The sequence below is a fragment of the Notechis scutatus genome, chromosome 5, assembly GCF_049901735.1.
Source record: "Notechis scutatus isolate UNSWTSFEM ecotype Mainland chromosome 5, rNotScu1.2, whole genome shotgun sequence".
Classification (NCBI taxonomy): Eukaryota; Metazoa; Chordata; class Lepidosauria; order Squamata; family Elapidae; genus Notechis; species Notechis scutatus.
The window spans coordinates 67,720,059-67,739,545 of record NC_142013.1 but is presented as its reverse complement, the minus strand read 5'-3'; the positions used below and the strand labels follow the sequence as shown (position 1 = coordinate 67,739,545).

The 19,487-nt window shown below is 35.5% G+C and overlaps 1 protein-coding gene across 7 annotated transcripts in view; it reads right to left on the bottom strand.

The window, feature by feature from the left end:
• Window positions 1–1,911: 1,911 nt before the first annotated feature.
• Window positions 1,912–19,487, bottom strand: part of APOO (apolipoprotein O) — a 59,523-nt gene continuing 41,947 nt past the window's right edge. For 3 of the 7 annotated variants that reach the window (XM_087966909.1, XM_087966912.1, XM_087966908.1), the window contains one exon: window positions 2,127–2,445. Coding sequence is in view for 4 of the 7 variants with exons in the window: in XM_087966910.1 (XP_087823036.1) it covers window positions 2,437–2,445 (9 nt within the window). In the remaining 3 variants the exon portion in view is untranslated. Of the gene's footprint in view, window positions 2,446–19,487 lie in introns of all 7 variants that reach the window. The other 4 variants (XM_087966910.1, XM_087966914.1, XM_087966913.1 and 1 more) reach the window with 4 other exon arrangements.

Genomic DNA, 19,487 nt, shown 5'->3' with positions numbered 1-19,487 from the left:
ACAGAGAAGGGAAGCCAGTAAGGCAGAGGCTAGAAGAAGGGGGGCTAGAAAGGTTTGTTGGGGGAAGAAAGAAAGGGAAAAGGTGGAGAAAAGTTACAAAGTTTTGAAATTAAATGAGAAAAAAGAAATTTTTTTAGAGATAAAGGATAAGTATAATTTCTTCAAAGAGATTTTGCAAGGTACATAAGATGATATTGTAGTATTGTATCAGAAAAAGAAAATTTAAATGGCTTGAGAGTTGATAAGAGATTAAAATGTTGGAATGTTAATAATGATTGGTTTGAAAATATAATATGAGGGGAGATTTAGAATATTAAACTTTAATTAAAGAGTTTATTAAGATTATGGTATTGATGTTATTATAAAACCTTCATTATAGTATTTTGTTTTTAATATTTTAATCTATTGTTTAACTATGTATTTAATTGTTTTAGATGTATTATTCAGTTAGAATGTACCAAGCAAAATCGGATTGGGTATTTTAAAGATTAATTTGATTAATTTAGTGGGGAGATAGAAAGGCATCATACTCTGATTAGTGATTTCAGGAGAAATTTCTTTCTTTTTAAAAGGAATGAGACAAAGGTATAATAGAGAATGGACAAAAGATATAAATATAATGACTCAAATTAAGATGATTAATTAAGATAGAATCAAGAAGAGTGAAATATGTGGAGAAGTTAATATAGAAGACTTAGAATGGTAAATAAAATAAGTAATGATATGTAAGATGAGCCTGAATATAATTGAAGTCCATGAAAAGAGAGATACCTGGGTCCAAGTTACTTTCCAAAAAGATCTTTTATATGTTTTGTGTGTGGTGTGATTATGTTGTTTTTTTGGGGGGAAAATTAATAAAACCTTGTAGAAATACAGAATGAGAATAATGGTAACTAAGTCAGAAAGAAGCAGATGAAATAATAATAATAAAATTGAATAAGAGTGAAGAGAAATAAAGGGAAATTGGATAAGAGGTTTTTGTATGTCTATATGGAAATGGTTTAAAATAGAATTATAGTTTACCTGACTTGTTAAATTTATAATGGAAAAAGGTTTAAACATGTAATGGAAAATGATGACTTGTGTGTTTTGAAAATTAATAAAACTTGTTTAAAAAAAAAAAAAAACTAGAAAAACAAATGTGTTTCTTAATGTTTTGGCATTACAAACTGAACAAAGAAGTAAGTCAGTGCCCCATATTTTAGGAGAGAAATGACAACACAAAAACTTTTAAAAAGCTCCTTTATAAGCATCACTACAGACTAGATCTATTATGATTCATCTTTTCCTTTGTATATACGCATAGATGCTGAGAAGTTATGAAGGCACACAGAAAATTAAATAGTAACAATCTCTCCAACTAGTTTCATACAGAATTACATTCATACAAGACCTCATTTTCTTTATAACCTCTTGATGAATTCTAAAAGAAACTCCACATAATTGTCAAAGATATTGTACAAGATTTGAAAATGAAATGTCTTTAAAGAAAATGTCTCTGGTTTGAGTGTTTAATATCCTTACATATGTAAATTCTCAGTCTTTATTTTGTCTGCTTGTTTCAATTCATTTGTAAATGTTTATATTTGACTCTGAAATTGATAAAATAATTGTATTTTATTATTGTGCTAACCTTTTTTTTCCCATCAGAGACATTTTATGCAAATAGCTGTAAGCACTTCACATTTTATCTGTCATTCCCAATCTAGGGTTGCATATTTGGATTTCTATGCTGCATAATTTTTCTTTATGGATGCCCAAGAATAAATCATTAGTTATACTGTAATTAGTTCCAACCAGTTGAACATTCTAATCTATAATCAACGGTGCATTCAAACAAGAAAAAAACGCTAAAGGAGAGTTTTGTTCCCATCAGTCTAGAGAAGCAAGCTCACAGATGCTCCGTTATATACTTCCCATTGACTTCTGTTACCCAGAAGAATTTAATTTGCATAGGAAAGGGAAAATTCAGACAACCTATTGTATTTTTTGATATTTTTTACCCCTACCCACTTTGACCTTAGCTTTGTTACTTCTTACCAAAAATGTTGTTCATTTTATCTTAACTTGCTATACAAATGCTAATAAGATAGCACAATGTAATTAATAGAAAACAAAGAGATCAATGTTTTTTTCAATACTCATTTTAATTAAGTCTATAAACAGTGACAAGGGACTAAGAAGTTTTAACATTAATTTGCAGCCTAATCTTAAACATTTATATAGCATTATATCTCATTAAATTTAATTAAACATACTTCTTTGCAAGTATTGCTCAGGAATTCAGAGAGAGACTCAGGTCTTGAAGGAGTTTAAGATGATCATGCAAAACTTTGACCGTAAGTCCAAAGCTGGCAGAATACAATCATAGTATTTCTTATTCAGATAGATTCCAAGCCAATCTTTCCAAAGGCTGTGGCAAACCATGTTCAATCTTCATAGATTCTGTAATATTAAAAAAGTGTTGATTTATATATGTTATCTATCCATCTATATTCAAAAGAATAATGATATAAATTAGATTATCTTGAAGTACATCTCACCATCCCTGTACTAGGATATTCAAATATGGCTTATAGTTATCTGGAATGCAATGAGTCTTTTACATCTTTATTCATTCACAGAAATAAGATTGGCAAAAGTTAAATTCTGACTTAATACCGTGTTTCCCTGAACAAAGACCTACCCCAAAAAGAAGCCCTAGCCTGATTTTCACACTTGTGCCTAAAACAAGCCCCACCCCCTCCAAAATAAGCCCTATTTAAGCCCCACCCACCATCTGGTTGTATGAGAAGGGATGAGGCGCAGGCTTAAAAATCAAGCTAGGGCAGGGTTGGGGAGGAAGAAGCTGCTCCACGCACCCCGCACCCACTTTCCTTAGGAATGCTGTGGCCAGGCCTCCTATGCTCCGACCCATCATGCCACTACCCAACTTGTTCTGCAGCCACTTGTGGCCGCTCACAACGGGATGTGAGCGCCTACTTCTTCCTGCTTTAGCTTTACCCTCATTCAGGAGCGTGGCATTTCACCTATCTGCCTTTTGCGAACTTTTGGCTGCACACAAGGAAAGCAGAAGCAGCAGAGACCCTGGCTTGTTTCTCTCCTCCAAACTCCGCCAGAATGAGTCTTTGAAGCTCATCGCGCCAGCTCCTCGCATAGCCTCTCATGCCAGAATGCTTCAAGGCTTGTTGCACGTGTAAACAGCAACACTGCTGCAAGCTTTATCACACTGGCACAGCCAATGTCCTGCAAAGACCCTGCTTGTTTCCTTCCCCAAACTCCGCCAGAATGAATCTTTGTGAGGCCTCTTGCACCAGCTCCTCGTGCAGCTTCTTGAAGCATGACGCTACAAGGCTTGTTGTGGCATTGTGCAAGCTTCATCACACCAGCACAGCTGGTCTCCTGCCATGAGCATCTGTGTCAGTATGTCAAACCTCACGGCAATGCAGCCGTTTCCGCGAGCAATGGCACAACAAGCCTTGCAGCATCCTGCTTCAAGTCTCAAGGGTCCAAGGCCGGACGTGGGGAGGACCAAAGCAAACATGGGCCCTTCCTGCCCATGCAGGTATGGCAAGCCCCCGATTGTGGCTCAACACCAAGAGGCTGCGCCAGTATGACAAACCTCATGATGGTACTACCGTTCACATGTGCAATAGCACAAGCCTCGCAGCATCCTGGCATGAGAGGCTGCGTAAGGAGATGGCATGATGAACCTCACAAAGGCTCATTATAGCAGAGTTTAATGGAAAGAAACAAGCAGGATCACTACAGGACACCCGCTGTGCCGGTGTGATGAAGCTTGTGGAGGTGTTGCTGCTCACGCGTGCAATGGCACAACAAGCCGCAAGGAGCGCTTTTGGGAGAGGGCAAAGGGAAAGCGATTTGGCATTGCCTTCGCCCCTTGCCCTCAGCCCCTGCCTTTGGCTCTCCAAGGGTCTCTCCCAGAACCAAGTGCTGGTGGAGCTCAACCAGAGAAGTGGCCCGCAGGCTTTCAGGAGGAAAGTTGAGGCTGAGAGGAGCCAGGGCAGAGGGAGAGAAGGCAATGGGGAAGTGATCAGTCCAGTGCCACCCCAGCGCTCTTCTTTCCTCAGAAATGGAGTCTTGGAAATGGCAGCCCCAGGCAGGGTTGCTCGGGCGAGTCAGTGGAATGGCTCGGGAGGTCGCTTTGCACCTGGGACATTGGAAAGAGCCCTGCAAGGAGACAATGACGATGCCCAGAAAGACAGAGAGACAGATAGAGTGAAGTTCATTGAAGACGCTCCCTCTCTGGCCCACACAATGCTCAACCCTGGGGATGAATCAGACACTTCGCTGGACAAACCGTCCTGCACCAGCCCAGGCTTTCTAAATCTGTCACTCCCCAGATTGTCCCCCTCGCAAAGCCCACCCTGATGCAAATGCTGCCTCCAGCCACCTCTTCATCATGGTGAAACTGCTCTTTGAAAGGGCGATCTACAGGTGGGGGGTGGGGGAGATTTCCTGCACATCATCTTTTCAAAGAGGAGCCCTTCAACACACACACATCCAAAAATGCTTCTTCCATGGCTTCAGAGCCTCCAGTCTTGCAATCCTGTGCAGAGAAGGCAGAAATTTGCTCTGAAGCTGCGGCAGAGCATTGCTCAAGGAGACCTCCGCAGTAATATTTCATTTGCTAGAGGCAGTGGGTAGAGCGGCACCCACGAGACAGCTGTTCCATGGACGGAATTGCCTGCTGCATCCGTCACCATTAGGTAAGGAGGGTGCTAGGCACCTGGGGTGCTTCACTTGGTCTCCTGCCGCTTTTGCAGCCACAAAAACCACCATGCTTGCTAAAGGAGGCGGCCTGAGCAGCACCCACAAAGCAGCTGTTTCGTGGATGGTGGGATAGCCTGCTGCAACCCTTCAGGAAGCTGGAGCAAGGGGCCGCTTGTCCCTGCCTTAATATTGGTACATGGGGAGAAATAAGACCTCCATGAAAAGAAGCCCCAGCCATTTTTTCAGGGGTCAAAAGAAAATAAGACCCGGTCTTATTTTTGGGGAAACACAGCAGAAAAATGTGACAGAATTATCAGGAGCAGTATGAAGAAATCTCTTTGCTTTTCTGTACTATTTTCCAATTAATTGATACAAAGCCCTAGTTTCAAATTGATTGAGGCCTGGATTATTTTAATTACTCAGAATACTTCTGAGCACATGGGAAGTAAAGGTACAGTTTCATATGAAAAAAAAAGCAGCCCATCACTGCTTCTTAGAAAAAATTAAGGTGAATAAGTCAGCAGAACAACTAGAGTGGCTAATTCTATAAGCAGAAAAGGAAGTGGGATGAGAAAGTGGATTGTGATACAGAATGCATAGAATAGAAATGAACTAGAGAAATATGGCTGTGTCAAGTACAAGGAGTACAGATGAAAATGTTTTCCTAAATTATGTAAATAGAGAGTTAAATAAAAAAAATTTTTTAGTGTTCTTCCTGCTTGTTTGCTTTGTATTTAGACTCTGGAGCAGTTATTTGTCTGCTAGCCTCAACGGTTTGATCTTTAGATATACAGTAGTACCCTTGAGACTTTCTGAGTGTACCAGCTCAAAAGAGAAGAACAAGATTCCTATTTGATGTTAAAGAGACACACATTGGTATTTTGAGTAATCTGGAAATGTTCATTACTTCATGGGTAGAAATTTTTCTGTTTGTTTATACAATAACAAGAACTATGAATTGAATGGACAGGAACATAGGAAACATATGTTGGATTAGCTTCTTCTCCAAGTTGTTCAATGTATCTTTTCCAACTGGCATCAGCTAGTTCTCTACTTTCTGTCTGAAAGGTATTTTTGCTAGAGAAGCCAAAGTATTATTTCTCTTATTGAACAGCATAGCAGAATTTACACGCTGATTCCTATTTTAAAAGCCTTTAAAGAGTTACAATTATCATTGTAACTTAAAAAGCTGTGCATGTTACCTTATCTTTGGAATTATCAGAAAAGATATCTTCAGTAATAAAATACAATTAATGGTTTTTAAATTATCCCTATTGGCATGTTTGCTTTCTCGGCATGTTTAAAAATAAATAAAATCTAATCTAATTTTATTGAATATTTAAAATAAACATTTTTTTCTAAAATCCAATTAAACAAACAAAGCAAACAATGGGCATTAAGTGTTAAAAAGTTAGTAGTAAGAAAACAAGCCTGGACTTCCGGTTTGAGTTTCTTCGCTGACAGACCGAAACCGTGATCGTGCGCGGTTTCGATCCGTGCTCGCCGCTGGAGCGCCCCGAGACGGCTGGTTTTGGGGCTAAGCCACCCTGTAGAGGTGGTGAAGAGTGGGGAGACTGCCAGCAGGGTTGAGGAGAGCCACATCTCTCCTCCACAGCTGGCTATTACTCCCTTTCCCGAAGGCGGTTGCAGCGGTGGTCAGAAGAGTGAGAGAGATGAGAAGAGAATATCGATTCCTGACTAAAGTTCTACTTAAAAAAGAGGTGAATTATAGATGGCTGACTCCAGAAGGTTTAATGTTCACATGGCAAGAACAGAGACATAGAATTGACTCAATTGAGAAAGCTGAATCATTTTACACATAATTTTTGGGAGGGAAAGAGGAAGAGGCAGAAAAAGAAATCTCACTAATTGAATTCCAAGAGGACTGCCAAATGGCGACTGAAAAAGAAGAAGGTGCAGTAGGTGGAAAGGTGGAAGCCAAAGAACAACGTGAACCAAGATCTACAAGAGCTGCTAAACCTAACTATAAAATATAATCATGGAAGAGAAAAAACTGATTATAGTTAATATAAATGGACTTAACTCAGCTGTTAAAAGAAGGAAAACTTTCCATAAATTAGAGAAATTAAAATTTGATATAATCTGCCTACAAGAAGTACATATCAAAAAGCAACATGAACAACTGTTGATACAGCCAAAATTAGGGAAAATATTCACTTCCTTGACACAATGCAAGAAAAGAGGAGTGGTTTTATACATTAAAGATATTATCCCAGCGAAATTGATCTATACTGATGACGATGGAAGAACATTAATGGTGGAAATAATGGACAATAATATGAAAACACTCCTGATTGCAATCTATGCCCCAAATGACAATCAAGAAGAATTTTATAAAAAATTACACATGAAAATAATTGAACTGGACTATGCTAAGATAGTAATGATGGGAGATTTTAATGGAATTGTAGATAATAAACTGGACTATACAGCACAGAAAACAACAAAGCAGAGCAGAAAGACTCTCCCTAAATCTTTTTTTAAAATGGTAGATGAAATAAATTTAAAAGATACATGGAGAGAAATAAATGCCAAAACTAAACAACACATCTTCTACTCAAATAGACATTTATCATGGTCCAGAATAGATATGATATGGATGTCAACAGAATTGTTCGCTAATATCCAAGAAATAAACATTGAAACAAGTACCTGGGCAGATCACAATCAAATGAAAATTAAATGGAAAGGAAAAAGAAGAAGATCTAGATGGACGTTAAATAGTACTATATTAAAGGAAAAAGACTTCACACAGTGGATGGAGAAAGAACTGGCTTTTTTCTTTAGAGAAAACAAAAAAGAAGATACATCAATCCAGAACGTATGGGATACAATGAAGGCATATGCCAGATGCTTGATAATAGATTATACAAGGAAAAGAAATACCACGAAAAGACTAGCCTCTAAGGCATTAGAGGATGAGTATAAAGGACTTGAAAAAGAGCTACAGAAAATACCACAGAAAAAAAGCCATTGTTAAAAATGGATATAATCAACCATAAAATGGGTCTAATAGAAAAAGAAGAATTAGCACAGAAAATCAGAGGTGCTAAACAGAACTATTTTGAAGATGCAAATAAACCAGGTAGATGGTTAGCATATAAATTGAGAAAGGAGAAAGAATCAAGGAAAATATTGCAATTAATAGATGACCAAGGCCAAGTTTGCTATGGTAGTAAAGAGAAGAAGGAAATCATATGAGACTATTATGGGAAACTATACACACAAGAGAATATTGATGAGGAGAGTTAAACAGTATTTGCAGAATGCTAATTTACCCCAGATACCTAAAGAGATTGAAACAATGTTAGAAAGCAATATAACGATGATGGAGTTAACTGAAGCACTCAAGAAGCAAAATAATGGAAAGGCACCAGGCCCAGATGGACTTCTGGCAGAATTTTATAAAACACCACAAGAATCGTTGAACCTTCCATTGCTAGAAGTTATGAATGAAGTTATGTTAAAGAAGAAGATACCTAAATCATGGTCAGAAGCTTATATTACACTTGTCCCAAAAGAGGACGCCGACCCATTACAAATCAAGAACTATAGACCAATTTCCTTACTAAATGCAGATTATAAAATTTTTGCTTCAATATTGGCAGAAAGACTTAAAAATACCTAAATAACTTTATTCATCCAGAACAAAATGGATTTCTGCCAAAGAGACAAATTAAAGATAATATGAGAGTAATCTTGGACACTTTGGAATACTACGAGGCACACCCTGAAAAACAAATGGCTTTGATATTTTTAGATGCACAGAAGGCATTTGATAATGTGAATTGGCGATTCATGTTATTACAACTGGAACAGATGGGCTTTCCTAAAAAATTTATTCAAGCAATAGAAGTTATATATCATAAGCAAACGGCAAAGGTAATGATAGAGGGAGAACTGACAGACTCTATTGATATAAGAAAAAGAACAAGACAAGGGTGCCCACTATCACTTCTGTTGTTTGTGTTAACCTTGGAAGTGCTAAACAGAAATATTAGAGAAGAAAAAGATATAAAAGGGATGAAAATTAAACAGGAAGAATTTAAGTTGCAAGCATTCGCAGATGATCTGGTTTTCATTTTAAAAGACCCACTAGAAACAGCATCAAAATTGATAGAAAAGATAGAGGCATATGGAAAAGTGGCTGAAAATAAACAAAGATAAGACAAAGATCTTGACAAAGAATATGCTATCAAGACAAAAGGAAGAACTGGCAGATCTACTGAAAATTCAGGTCACGAATAAGATTAAGTACTTGGGGATACATTTGACAGCAAGATGCAGTACACTAAAAGAGAATAATTATATCAAACTTAAGCAGCAGATAGCGTTAGATTTGGCGAAATGGGAAAATTTACAACTGTCATTAATAGGGAGAATATCAACACCAAAATGCTTCTTCCATGGCTTCAGAGCCTCCAGCCTTGCAATCCTGTGCAGAGAAGGCAGAAATTTGCTCTGAAGCTGCGGCAGAGCATTGCTCAAGGAGACCTCCGCAGTAATATTTCATTTGCTGGAGCCAGTGGGTAGAGCGGCACCCACCAGACAGCTGTTCCATGGACGGAATTGCCTGCTGCATCCGTCACCATTAGGTAAGGAGGGTGCTAGGCACCTGGGGTGCTTCACTTGGTCTCCTGCTGCTTTTGCAGCCACAAAAACCACCATGCTTGCTAAAGGAGGCGGCCTGAGCAGCACCCACAAAGCAGCTGTTTCGTGGATGGTGGGATAGCCTGCTGCAACCCTTCAGGAAGCTGGAGCAAGGGGCGCTTGTCCCTGCCTTAATATTGGTACATGGGGGGAGAAATAAGCACCTCCATGAAAAGAAGCCCCAGCCATTTTTTCAGGGTCAAAAGAAAATAAGACCCGGTCTTATTTTGGGGAAACACAGCAGAAAAATGTGACAGAATTATCAGGAGCAGTATGAAGAAATCTCTTTGCTTTTCTGTACTATTTTCCAATTAATTGATACAAAGCCCTAGTTTCAAATTGATTGAGGCCTGGATTATTTTAATTACTCAGAATACTTTGAGCACATGGGAAGTAAAGGTACAGTTTCATATGAAAAAAAAAGCAGCCCATCACTGCTTCTTAGAAAAATTAAGGTGAATAAGTCAGCAGAACAACTAGAGTGGCTAATTCTATAAGCAGAAAAGAAGGAAGTGGGATGAGAAAGTGGATTGTGATACAGAATGCATAGAATAGAAATGAACTAGAGAAATATGGCTGTGTCAAGTACAAGGAGTACAGATGAAAATGTTTTCCTAAATTATGTAAATAGAGAGTTAAATAAAAAAATTGTTTAGTGTTCTTCCTGCTTGTTTGCTTTGTATTTAGACTCTGGAGCAGTTATTTGTCTGCTAGCCTCAACGGTTTGATCTTTAGATATACAGTAGTACCCTTGAGACTTTCTGAGTGTACCAGCTCAAAAGAGAAGAACAACATTCCTATTTGATGTTAAAGAGACACACACTGGTATTTTGAGTAATCTGGAAATGTTCATTACTTCATGGGTAGAAATTTTTCTGTTTGTTTATACAATAACAAGAACTATGAATTGAATGGACAGGAACATAGGAAACATATGTTGGATTAGCTTCTTCTCCAAGTTGTTCAATGTATCTTTTCCAACTGGCATCAGCTAGTTCTCTACTTTCTGTCTGAAAGGTATTTTTGCTAGAGAAGCCAAAGTATTATTTCTCTTATTGAACAGCATAGCAGAATTTACACGCTGATTCCTATTTTAAAAGCCTTTAAAGAGTTACAATTATCATTGTAACTTAAAAAGCTGTGCATGTTACCTTATCTTTGGAATTATCAGAAAAGATATCTTCAGTAATAAAATACAATTAATGGTTTTTAAATTATCCCTATTGGCATGTTTGCTTTCTCGGCATGTTTAAAAATAAATAAAATCTAATCTAATTTTATTGAATATTTAAAATAAACATTTTTTTCTAAAATCCAATTAAACAAACAAAGCAAACAATGGGCATTAAGTGTTAAAAAGTTAGTAGTAAGAAAACAAGCCTGGACTTCCGGTTTGAGTTTCTTCACTGACAGACCGAAACCGTGATCGTGCGCGGTTTCGATCCGTGTCGCCGCTGGAGCGCCCGAGACGGCTGGTTTTGGGGCTAAGCCACCCTGTAGAGGTGGTGAAGAGTGGGAGACTGCCAGCATGGGTTGAGGAGAGCCACACCACTCCTCCACAGCTGGCTATTACTCCCTTTCCCGAAGGCGGTTGCAGCGGTGGTCAGAAGAGTGAGAGAGATGAGAAGAGAATATCGACTCCTGACTAAAGTTCTACTTAAAAAAGAGGTGAATTATAGATGGCTGACTCCAGAAGGTTTAATGTTCACATGGCAAGAACAGAGACATAGAATTGACTCAATTGAGAAAGCTGAATCATTTTACACAGAATTTTTGGGAGGGAAAGAGGAAGAGGCAGAAAAAGAAATCTCACTAATTGAATTCCAAGAGGACTGCCAAATGGCGACTGAAAAAGAAGAAGGTGCAGTAGGTGGAAAGGTGGAAGCCAAAGAACAACGTGAACCAAGATCTACAAGAGCTGCTAAACCTAACTATAAAATATAATCATGGAAGAGAAAAACTGATTATAGTTAATATAAATGGACTTAACTCAGCTGTTAAAAGAAGGAAAACTTTCCATAAATTAGAGAAATTAAAATTTGATATAATCTGCCTACAAGAAGTACATATCAAAAAGCAACATGAACAACTGTTGATACAGCCAAAATTAGGGAAAATATTCACTTCCTTGACACAATGCAAGAAAAGAGGAGTGGTTTTATACATTAAAGATATTATCCCAGCGAAATTGATCTATACTGATGACGATGGAAGAACATTAATGGTGGAAATAATGGACAATAATATGAAAACACTCCTGATTGCAATCTATGCCCCAAATGACAATCAAGAAGAATTTTATAAAAATTACACATGAAAATAATTGAACTGGACTATGCTAAGATAGTAATGATGGGAGATTTTAATGGAATTGTAGATAATAAACTGGACTATACAGCACAGAAAACAACAAAGCAGAGCAGAAAGACTCTCCCTAAATCTTTTTTAAAATGGTAGATGAAATAAATTTAAAAGATACATGGAGAGAAATAAATGCCAAAACTAAACAACACATCTTCTACTCAAATAGACATTTATAATGGTCCAGAATAGATATGATATGGATGTCAACAGAATTGTTCGCTAATATCCAAGAAATAAACATTGAAACAAGTACCTGGGCAGATCACAATCAAATGAAAATTAAATGGAAAGGAAAAAGAAGAAGATCTAGATGGACGTTAAATAATACTATATTAAAGGAAAAAGACTTCACACAGTGGATGGAGAAAGAACTGGCTTTTTTCTTTAGAGAAAACAAAAAAGAAGATACATCAATCCAGAACGTATGGGATACAATGAAGGCATATGCCAGATGCTTGATAATAGATTATACAAGGAAAAGAAATACCACGAAAAGACTAGCCTCTAAGGCATTAGAGGATGAGTATAAAGGACTTGAAAAAGAGCTACAGAAAATACCACAGAAAAAAGCCATTGTTAAAAATGGATATAATCAACCATAAAATGGGTCTAATAGAAAAAGAAGAATTAGCACAGAAAATCAGAGGTGCTAAACAGAACTATTTTGAAGATGCAAATAAACCAGGTAGATGGTTAGCATATAAATTGAGAAAGGAGAAAGAATCAAGGAAAATATTGCAATTAATAGATGACCAAGGCCAAGTTTGCTATGGTAGTAAAGAGAAGAAGGAAATCATATGAGACTATTATGGGAAACTATACACACAAGAGAATATTGATGAGGAGAGTTAAACAGTATTTGCAGAATGCTAATTTACCCCAGATACCTAAAGAGATTGAAATAATGTTAGAAAGCAATATAACGATGATGGAGTTAACTGAAGCACTCAAGAAGAAAAATAATGGAAAGGCACCAGGCCCAGATGGACTTCCGGCAGAATTTTATAAAACACCACAAGAATCGTTGAACCTTCCATTGCTAGAAGTTATGAATGAAGTTATGTTAAAGAAGAAGATACCTAAATCATGGTCAGAAGCTTATATTACACTTGTCCCAAAAGAGGACGCCGACCCATTACAAATCAAGAACTATAGACCAATTTCCTTACTAAATGCAGATTATAAAATTTTTGCTTCAATATTGGCAGAAAGACTTAAAAAATACCTAAATAACTTTATTCATCCAGAACAAAATGGATTTCTGCCAAAGAGACAAATTAAAGATAATATGAGAGTAATCTTGGACACTTTGGAATACTACGAGGCACACCCTGAAAAACAAATGGCTTTGATATTTCTAGATGCACAGAAGGCATTTGATAATGTGAATTGGCGATTCATGTTATTACAACTGGAACAGATGGGCTTTCCTAAAAAATTTATTTAAGCAATAGAAGTTATATATCATAAGCAAACGGCAAAGGTAATGATAGAGGGAGATTTGACGGACTCCATTGATATAAGAAAAGGAACAAGACAAGGGTGCCCACTGTCACATTTGTTGTTTGTTTTAACCTTGGAAGTGCTAAACAGAAATATTAGAGAAGAAAAGGATATAAAAGGGATGAAAATTAAACAGGAAGAATTTAAGTTGCAAGCATTCGCAGATGATCTGGTTTTCATTTTAAAAGACCCACTAGAAACAGCATCAAAATTGATAGAAAAGATAGAGGCATATGGAAAACTGGCTGGTTTGAAAATAAACAAAGATAAGACAAAGATCTTGACAAAGAATATGCTATCAAGACAAAAGGAAGAACTGGCAGATCTACTGAAAATTCAGGTCACGAATAAGATTAAGTACTTGGGGATACATTTGACAGCAAGATGCAGTACACTAAAAGAGAATAATTATATCAAACTTAAGCAGCAGATAGTGTTAGATTTGGCGAAATGGGAAAATTTACAACTGTCATTAATAGGGAGAATATCAACAATCAAGATGAATATACTACCCAGAATTTTATATTTGTTCCAAACAATTCCAATAGGCTTGGAAAAGATTACTTTGAAGATTTAAATAAAATTGTGTTGAAATATATATGGCAAGGAGGGAAAGCGAGAATAAAGTTAAAACTTTTGTAAGATGCTAGAATAAGAGGAGGATTTGGTTTGCCTAATTGGGAGTTGTATTACCAAGCTACAAATTTGATGTGGGTTAAGGAATGGATAACATTAAGAAACACTAGATTGTTGACATTAGAAGGACATGATCTGTTGTTGGGGTGGCATGCTTTTTTATGGTATAAAGGAACTAAATCACAGGGGTATTTTAGAAGACATTATATACGGGAGTCTCTGTAGTTAAACTGGGATAAGACTAAAGACAATGCTATTTGAAAATTCCAGTCTGGCTATCAATTATTGAAGCATTTTCTTACCCTATAATATATAAAAAGGAACATACAGTTAGATATGGTGAAATACTGAATGAAAAGGGTGAACTTAAATCTATACAAAAATTAGAGGAACAAGGTATAAAGATGAATTGGTTTTTATATGTGCAAATACATTCAAGGTATGATAAAGACTCTAAAACAGAAGGTTTCTATGATAAACTGACTGATTTAGATAAGATTTTGACAGGTACTGATGAAAAGGTGATTAAAAAAATGTATGGATATTTATTAGAAATTAAACTAGAAGAAGAACAAGTTAAAGAAACAATGATTGCTTGGGGGAAGAATTTTGGATATGGGATTGATCTAGGGTAATGGCAAAAATTGTGGTTTCAAAATTATAAAATGACAATGTCAACAGCATCTAAAGAAAATTTGTATAAGATGTTTTACAGGTGGCATTTCCCCCCAACAATAGCAAGAATGTTCAAGAACAAATCAGAAAAATGTTGGAAATGTCATCAGACACCTGGCTCATATTACCATATGTGGTGGACTTGTGCGGATGCCAAAAAATATTGGACTAAAATCCACACGTGGTTGGAAAAAATGACAAAAAAGCATATAGATTTGAAACCAGAGATATTTTTATTGGGAATTTTACCTGAAATATATAGTAAAGAATTGAAATACCTGATTGTAAATGTATTAACAGTGGCTAGGATTGTATTTGCTAAAAATTGGAAAAATGAGAAAATACCATCACAGGAGGAAATCATTAAGAAAATATTGGAATGTGCTGAAATGAGTAGACTGACATTTGAAATCAGAGAACAAGATGATAAACAATTTTATAAAAACTGGGATCTATTCTATCAATGGTTAGAAAATAAAACATGGTAATGAAATATGTAGATTCTTAGAAAATAATAAATATATAAAGATGTATTCTTTTCTTATTACATCTACAAAATGATTGTAGAATAGATTTGAGATGATAATATGAACTGTCACAAAACAATTTCAGTAAAATATGATTATTTCATAAAACATGAATGAATAAAAGTATAGTCAAATGATTAACAATGATATTAATGTATTTAATACTTGATTGAAAATATGAGAATATATACAATGTAATTGTAATTGAATTCTACGAAATGGAAGCACAAAACTATTTGTAAACCAACCGGCACACTGTATGTATATATATGGAAGATGGCTTGATGTTTTTATGTTTTGTTTGTCTATGTTCGTCTTAAAAATCAATAAATATGAAAAAAAAGAAAGAAATGGCCACCTCAAAGAAGAACTCGACAAAAAAAGAATGTGCAGGAGGAAGATAAGAAGAGAAAGTCTTGGTTGACTGGGTTAAACTGCAAAAGCAACAACGTAAGGTACCCTGGAATTTAAACCATAAAAAAAATAACATTGTTCCCAAATAAGATTTTGAAGCAGCGAAGGAGAGAGGGAAGGGAAAGGATTTGGGTTTTTTTTTCTCTTCCCTTCCCTATACTGACAGCTAAGAGACTTCAATTTTTTTTTAAAAAAAAATCCACTTTGACATCAATAGGCATTTAAGCTGAAAATAAAATGTCAAAGGGATAATAAAGATTTCTGGATACTTAAAAGCTTTTAAAAGCAGGAAAGGAGAGAAAAAGAATAAAAGGGCAGGATCTGGAAAAAGGGAGGAGACTGCCTGGAACTAAAAGGAATTTACAGTGAAATCTCAACAAGATTTCTTTTTCTTTTTTTTTAAGCAAATTTTATTAATTTCAAAGACAAACAAATCATCATCAACCATTACATATTTGAACCTTTTTCCATTATAAATTTTACAAGTCAGATAAAACCTTATTTTATACAATACAATTCTTTTTTAAGCCATTTCCATATGAGCATAAAAATACCTCTTATCCAATTTCTCTTTACTTCTCTTTACTCTTATTCAATTTCGCTATTATTATTTCATCTATTTCTTTCTGACTTGGTTACCATTATTCTCATTCTGTATTTCTACAAGGTTTTATTAATACTCTCAAATACATAAACACACAACAAACAAACATATAAAAATCTTTTAGAAAGTAACTTGGCCCCAGGTACCTCTCTTTATATGGGCTTCAATTATATTCATGCTCATCTTACATATCATTACCTATTTTATTTACCATTCTATATCTTCTATATAAACTTCTCCACACATTTCACTCTTCATAATTCTATCTTATTTAATCCATCTTAATTTAAATCATTATATTTGTATCTTTTGCCCATTCTTTATTATCCCTCTATCTCATTCCTTATAATGAAAAAAAAAGAATTTCTCCTGAAATCACTAATCAGAGTATGATGCCTTTCTATCCTCCCCTAAATTAATTAGATTAACATTTAAAATAACACCTAATACCCAATCTGATTCTGCTTGGTACATTCTATCTACTATTTTTTTAATAATAATAAAAACGGAGTAATAAATCCAAAATAATTAAATACATAGTTAAATAATAAATCTAAATATTAAATTATAACATTCCCATTGCCTTTTCAAAAACAAATGCTACTATAATAGTTTTATAATAACATCAATACCATAGTCATATTAAACTCTTTAATTAAAACTCAATATTCTAAACATTCCCTTTAATATTTTATTAAATTTTAAAATCAATCATTATTAAACATTTCAACATTTTAATTTCTTATTAACTCTTAAGCCATTCTAATTTTCTATTTCTAATACAGATGTTACAATACCATCTTACGTACCTTGCAAAATCTTTTTTAAGAAAATTGTACTTTACCCTTTGTCCCTAAAAAAAATTCCTCTTTTCCCATCTAATTTCAAAACTTTGTGGCTTTTCTCCGCCTTTCCCCTTTCTTTCTTCCCCCACCTTCCTACCCCCTTCTTCTAGCCTCTGCCTTGCTGGCATCCCTTCTCTGTTGTGTTCCCTTTTTCTTTTGTTTACTATCATTATATTTATTTTGCATCTTATTTTCTCTTTCTTGAATGTTTTTTAGATCTTAAGTCCTTCATTTTCCTCGCTTCCTTCCTTCCTTCTTTCTTAGTTAAATTTTGGGATTCATTAAAGATGGCGTCTTCGCCTCTTCTTCTTCTTGTTGTTCTTCTGCCTCCATCTGTTGTATTGTTTGTTGATAGTTAACCAGCGCCATTTCTAAAAAAAGGAAGCCTTTTTCCATACCATCTTTACCGTCTGTTTTTGTTTGTTCATATTCTTCCCTCAGTTCCTCAAAAGAAAAAGCCATTATAGATCTTTTCTTTTCTTTTCTTTTCCCTCTTTCTTCTTACACCAACCAAGATATTTCAAAAAATAAAAATAAAACAATCCCAAAATCCTCAATCAATCCAAGCCAAGACAAAATTCTCCCTTTCTCTTCCAGGGTAGTATCAGACAAAAGAAAAAGAAAATCCAAATCTGTATTTTAAAGCCTTATTGGAATTATATTTCTGTCTTCAAATCCTTAAGGCATCTCCTCCAACAAAATCAAACCAGATGAATATCTTTTTGTCCTCTCCCTTCCAACTTATCACATAAAGCTAGTTTTACCTGAAAAAAAAAACAGGTTTCTCAATATCCACTTATTAATTCAGTCGGGAGGAAGAATAAACTTTCCTTTCAGCACCTCAAAATTGCCGCTTATTTTCTCTTGTGGAAAGAATCATCCAAAAGCCATAATTTCCAGGAATTATATTAAATATATCTTAGAGTCCTGGATCAACCAAGAAAACTTTCACTCTCAAAGGCTTTCTCCTCTTCCTCCTGCGCATACTTGCCCAGGTGCCAGCTTCTTTGTGGCGGCCATTGCGGACCGCCGCTGCACCGTCTTGGGAAGGGGGTTCTGCCGGCCGGGGGGGGTCTGCAACACCCCAAGCCCCTCTCCGGATCCCCTATCTTCAGCTACCCCTGCAGGGTAGCCTAGCTCGGACCTGTCCGGATCGAGCACAAGCGGCTAGCAGCGGCAGGGATCGCTCAGAGTCGCAAATCCCTGCCGCCGCAGCCGACAAACTGGAAGAAATCCTCAACAAGATTTCTAAAAAGATACATTTTAACTGAAACTTGGTAACAAAATAGTAGAACCCCAGGAAGAGAAAGTAGAAAAAAGAGGCAAGAAGAAACAGGTTGGGAGTATTTGGATTACTTGGTGATCTTTGGATTTTGGTTATTGCATTTAAATGACTAAAATCAATCGGTGGTTGTTTAAAAGTGTTTAAAATGGCACCACTTTTAGAAGAACTGAAAATGGAACTTAAAAAGTACAAAGAAGATACACAAGAAGGAGAGGTTCTTTTGGCTTCATATTCCAACTCTTAGAAATGGAGATCTGGAACTATGAGAAACAACGAAACACTTGCAGAACAAGAAGATTGGGACAAAGAAGAAGTTATCTTTAATGATCAAGTAATTTTATGGGAGGGGAGGAAAGGGGGGAAAGAGAATAAAAGTTTAAGATTTGTAAAAACAACCCCAAAAAGAATAGTTTGAAAAATAAGTATAATATTAGAAAGCAACAGAAGAGGGGATTACAGAAGAGAGAATTAGAAGTAGAGAGACAAGGGGGTAAAAGGGGGAGGGAGAAGAGAGAGAGGGAAGAAGGAAAGGAAAAGAAGTTATAAAGGACAGAAACAAGATATAGAGAAACAGGGAAAAGGTATAAGAATTAAAAGTATAGGCCTGTTTAGAGATAATGGGTGAAAACTTAATTGTAAAAGGGATTCTGCAAAGGTACATAAGATAGTATTGTTATATTACAAATAGAAATAATTTTAGAAAATATGATTAAAATGATGGATAAAATATTTATCGTAATCTAGTGGAATGTTTGTTAATAAATAAATGAAATAAAGTGAATGAGAGAATTAAATTAGGAAAGGATGGGAACATTTTAATTATTATTACTGATTTATAAAATATAAGTGAAGAGAAATATGTGGGGGGAAGAATTATGGAAAGTTTATAAGTGTTCCCAAGGAAGTATGATATTTAATAAGAAATGTTAAAGATGTTAAGATTTTCATGAATATTAATGATAGAATTGAATTGGAATGGAATGAGTGTTTTATTTACATATATATATAATCTTTTTTAAGAATATAGTATTTTAAGAATGTACTAAGCAGAATTCAATTGGACGTTATGTATTATATTGAATGTTATAATCTTAAAGGTACACATTGAAGCTTAAATAAGAGTTGAATGGATAAAATTAAAAGATATAAAGGTGTCATATTCCAATTAGTAACTACAGGGGAAATTTGTTTAATGAGAAAAGATAATATGAAATTGAAACAGGACAGAC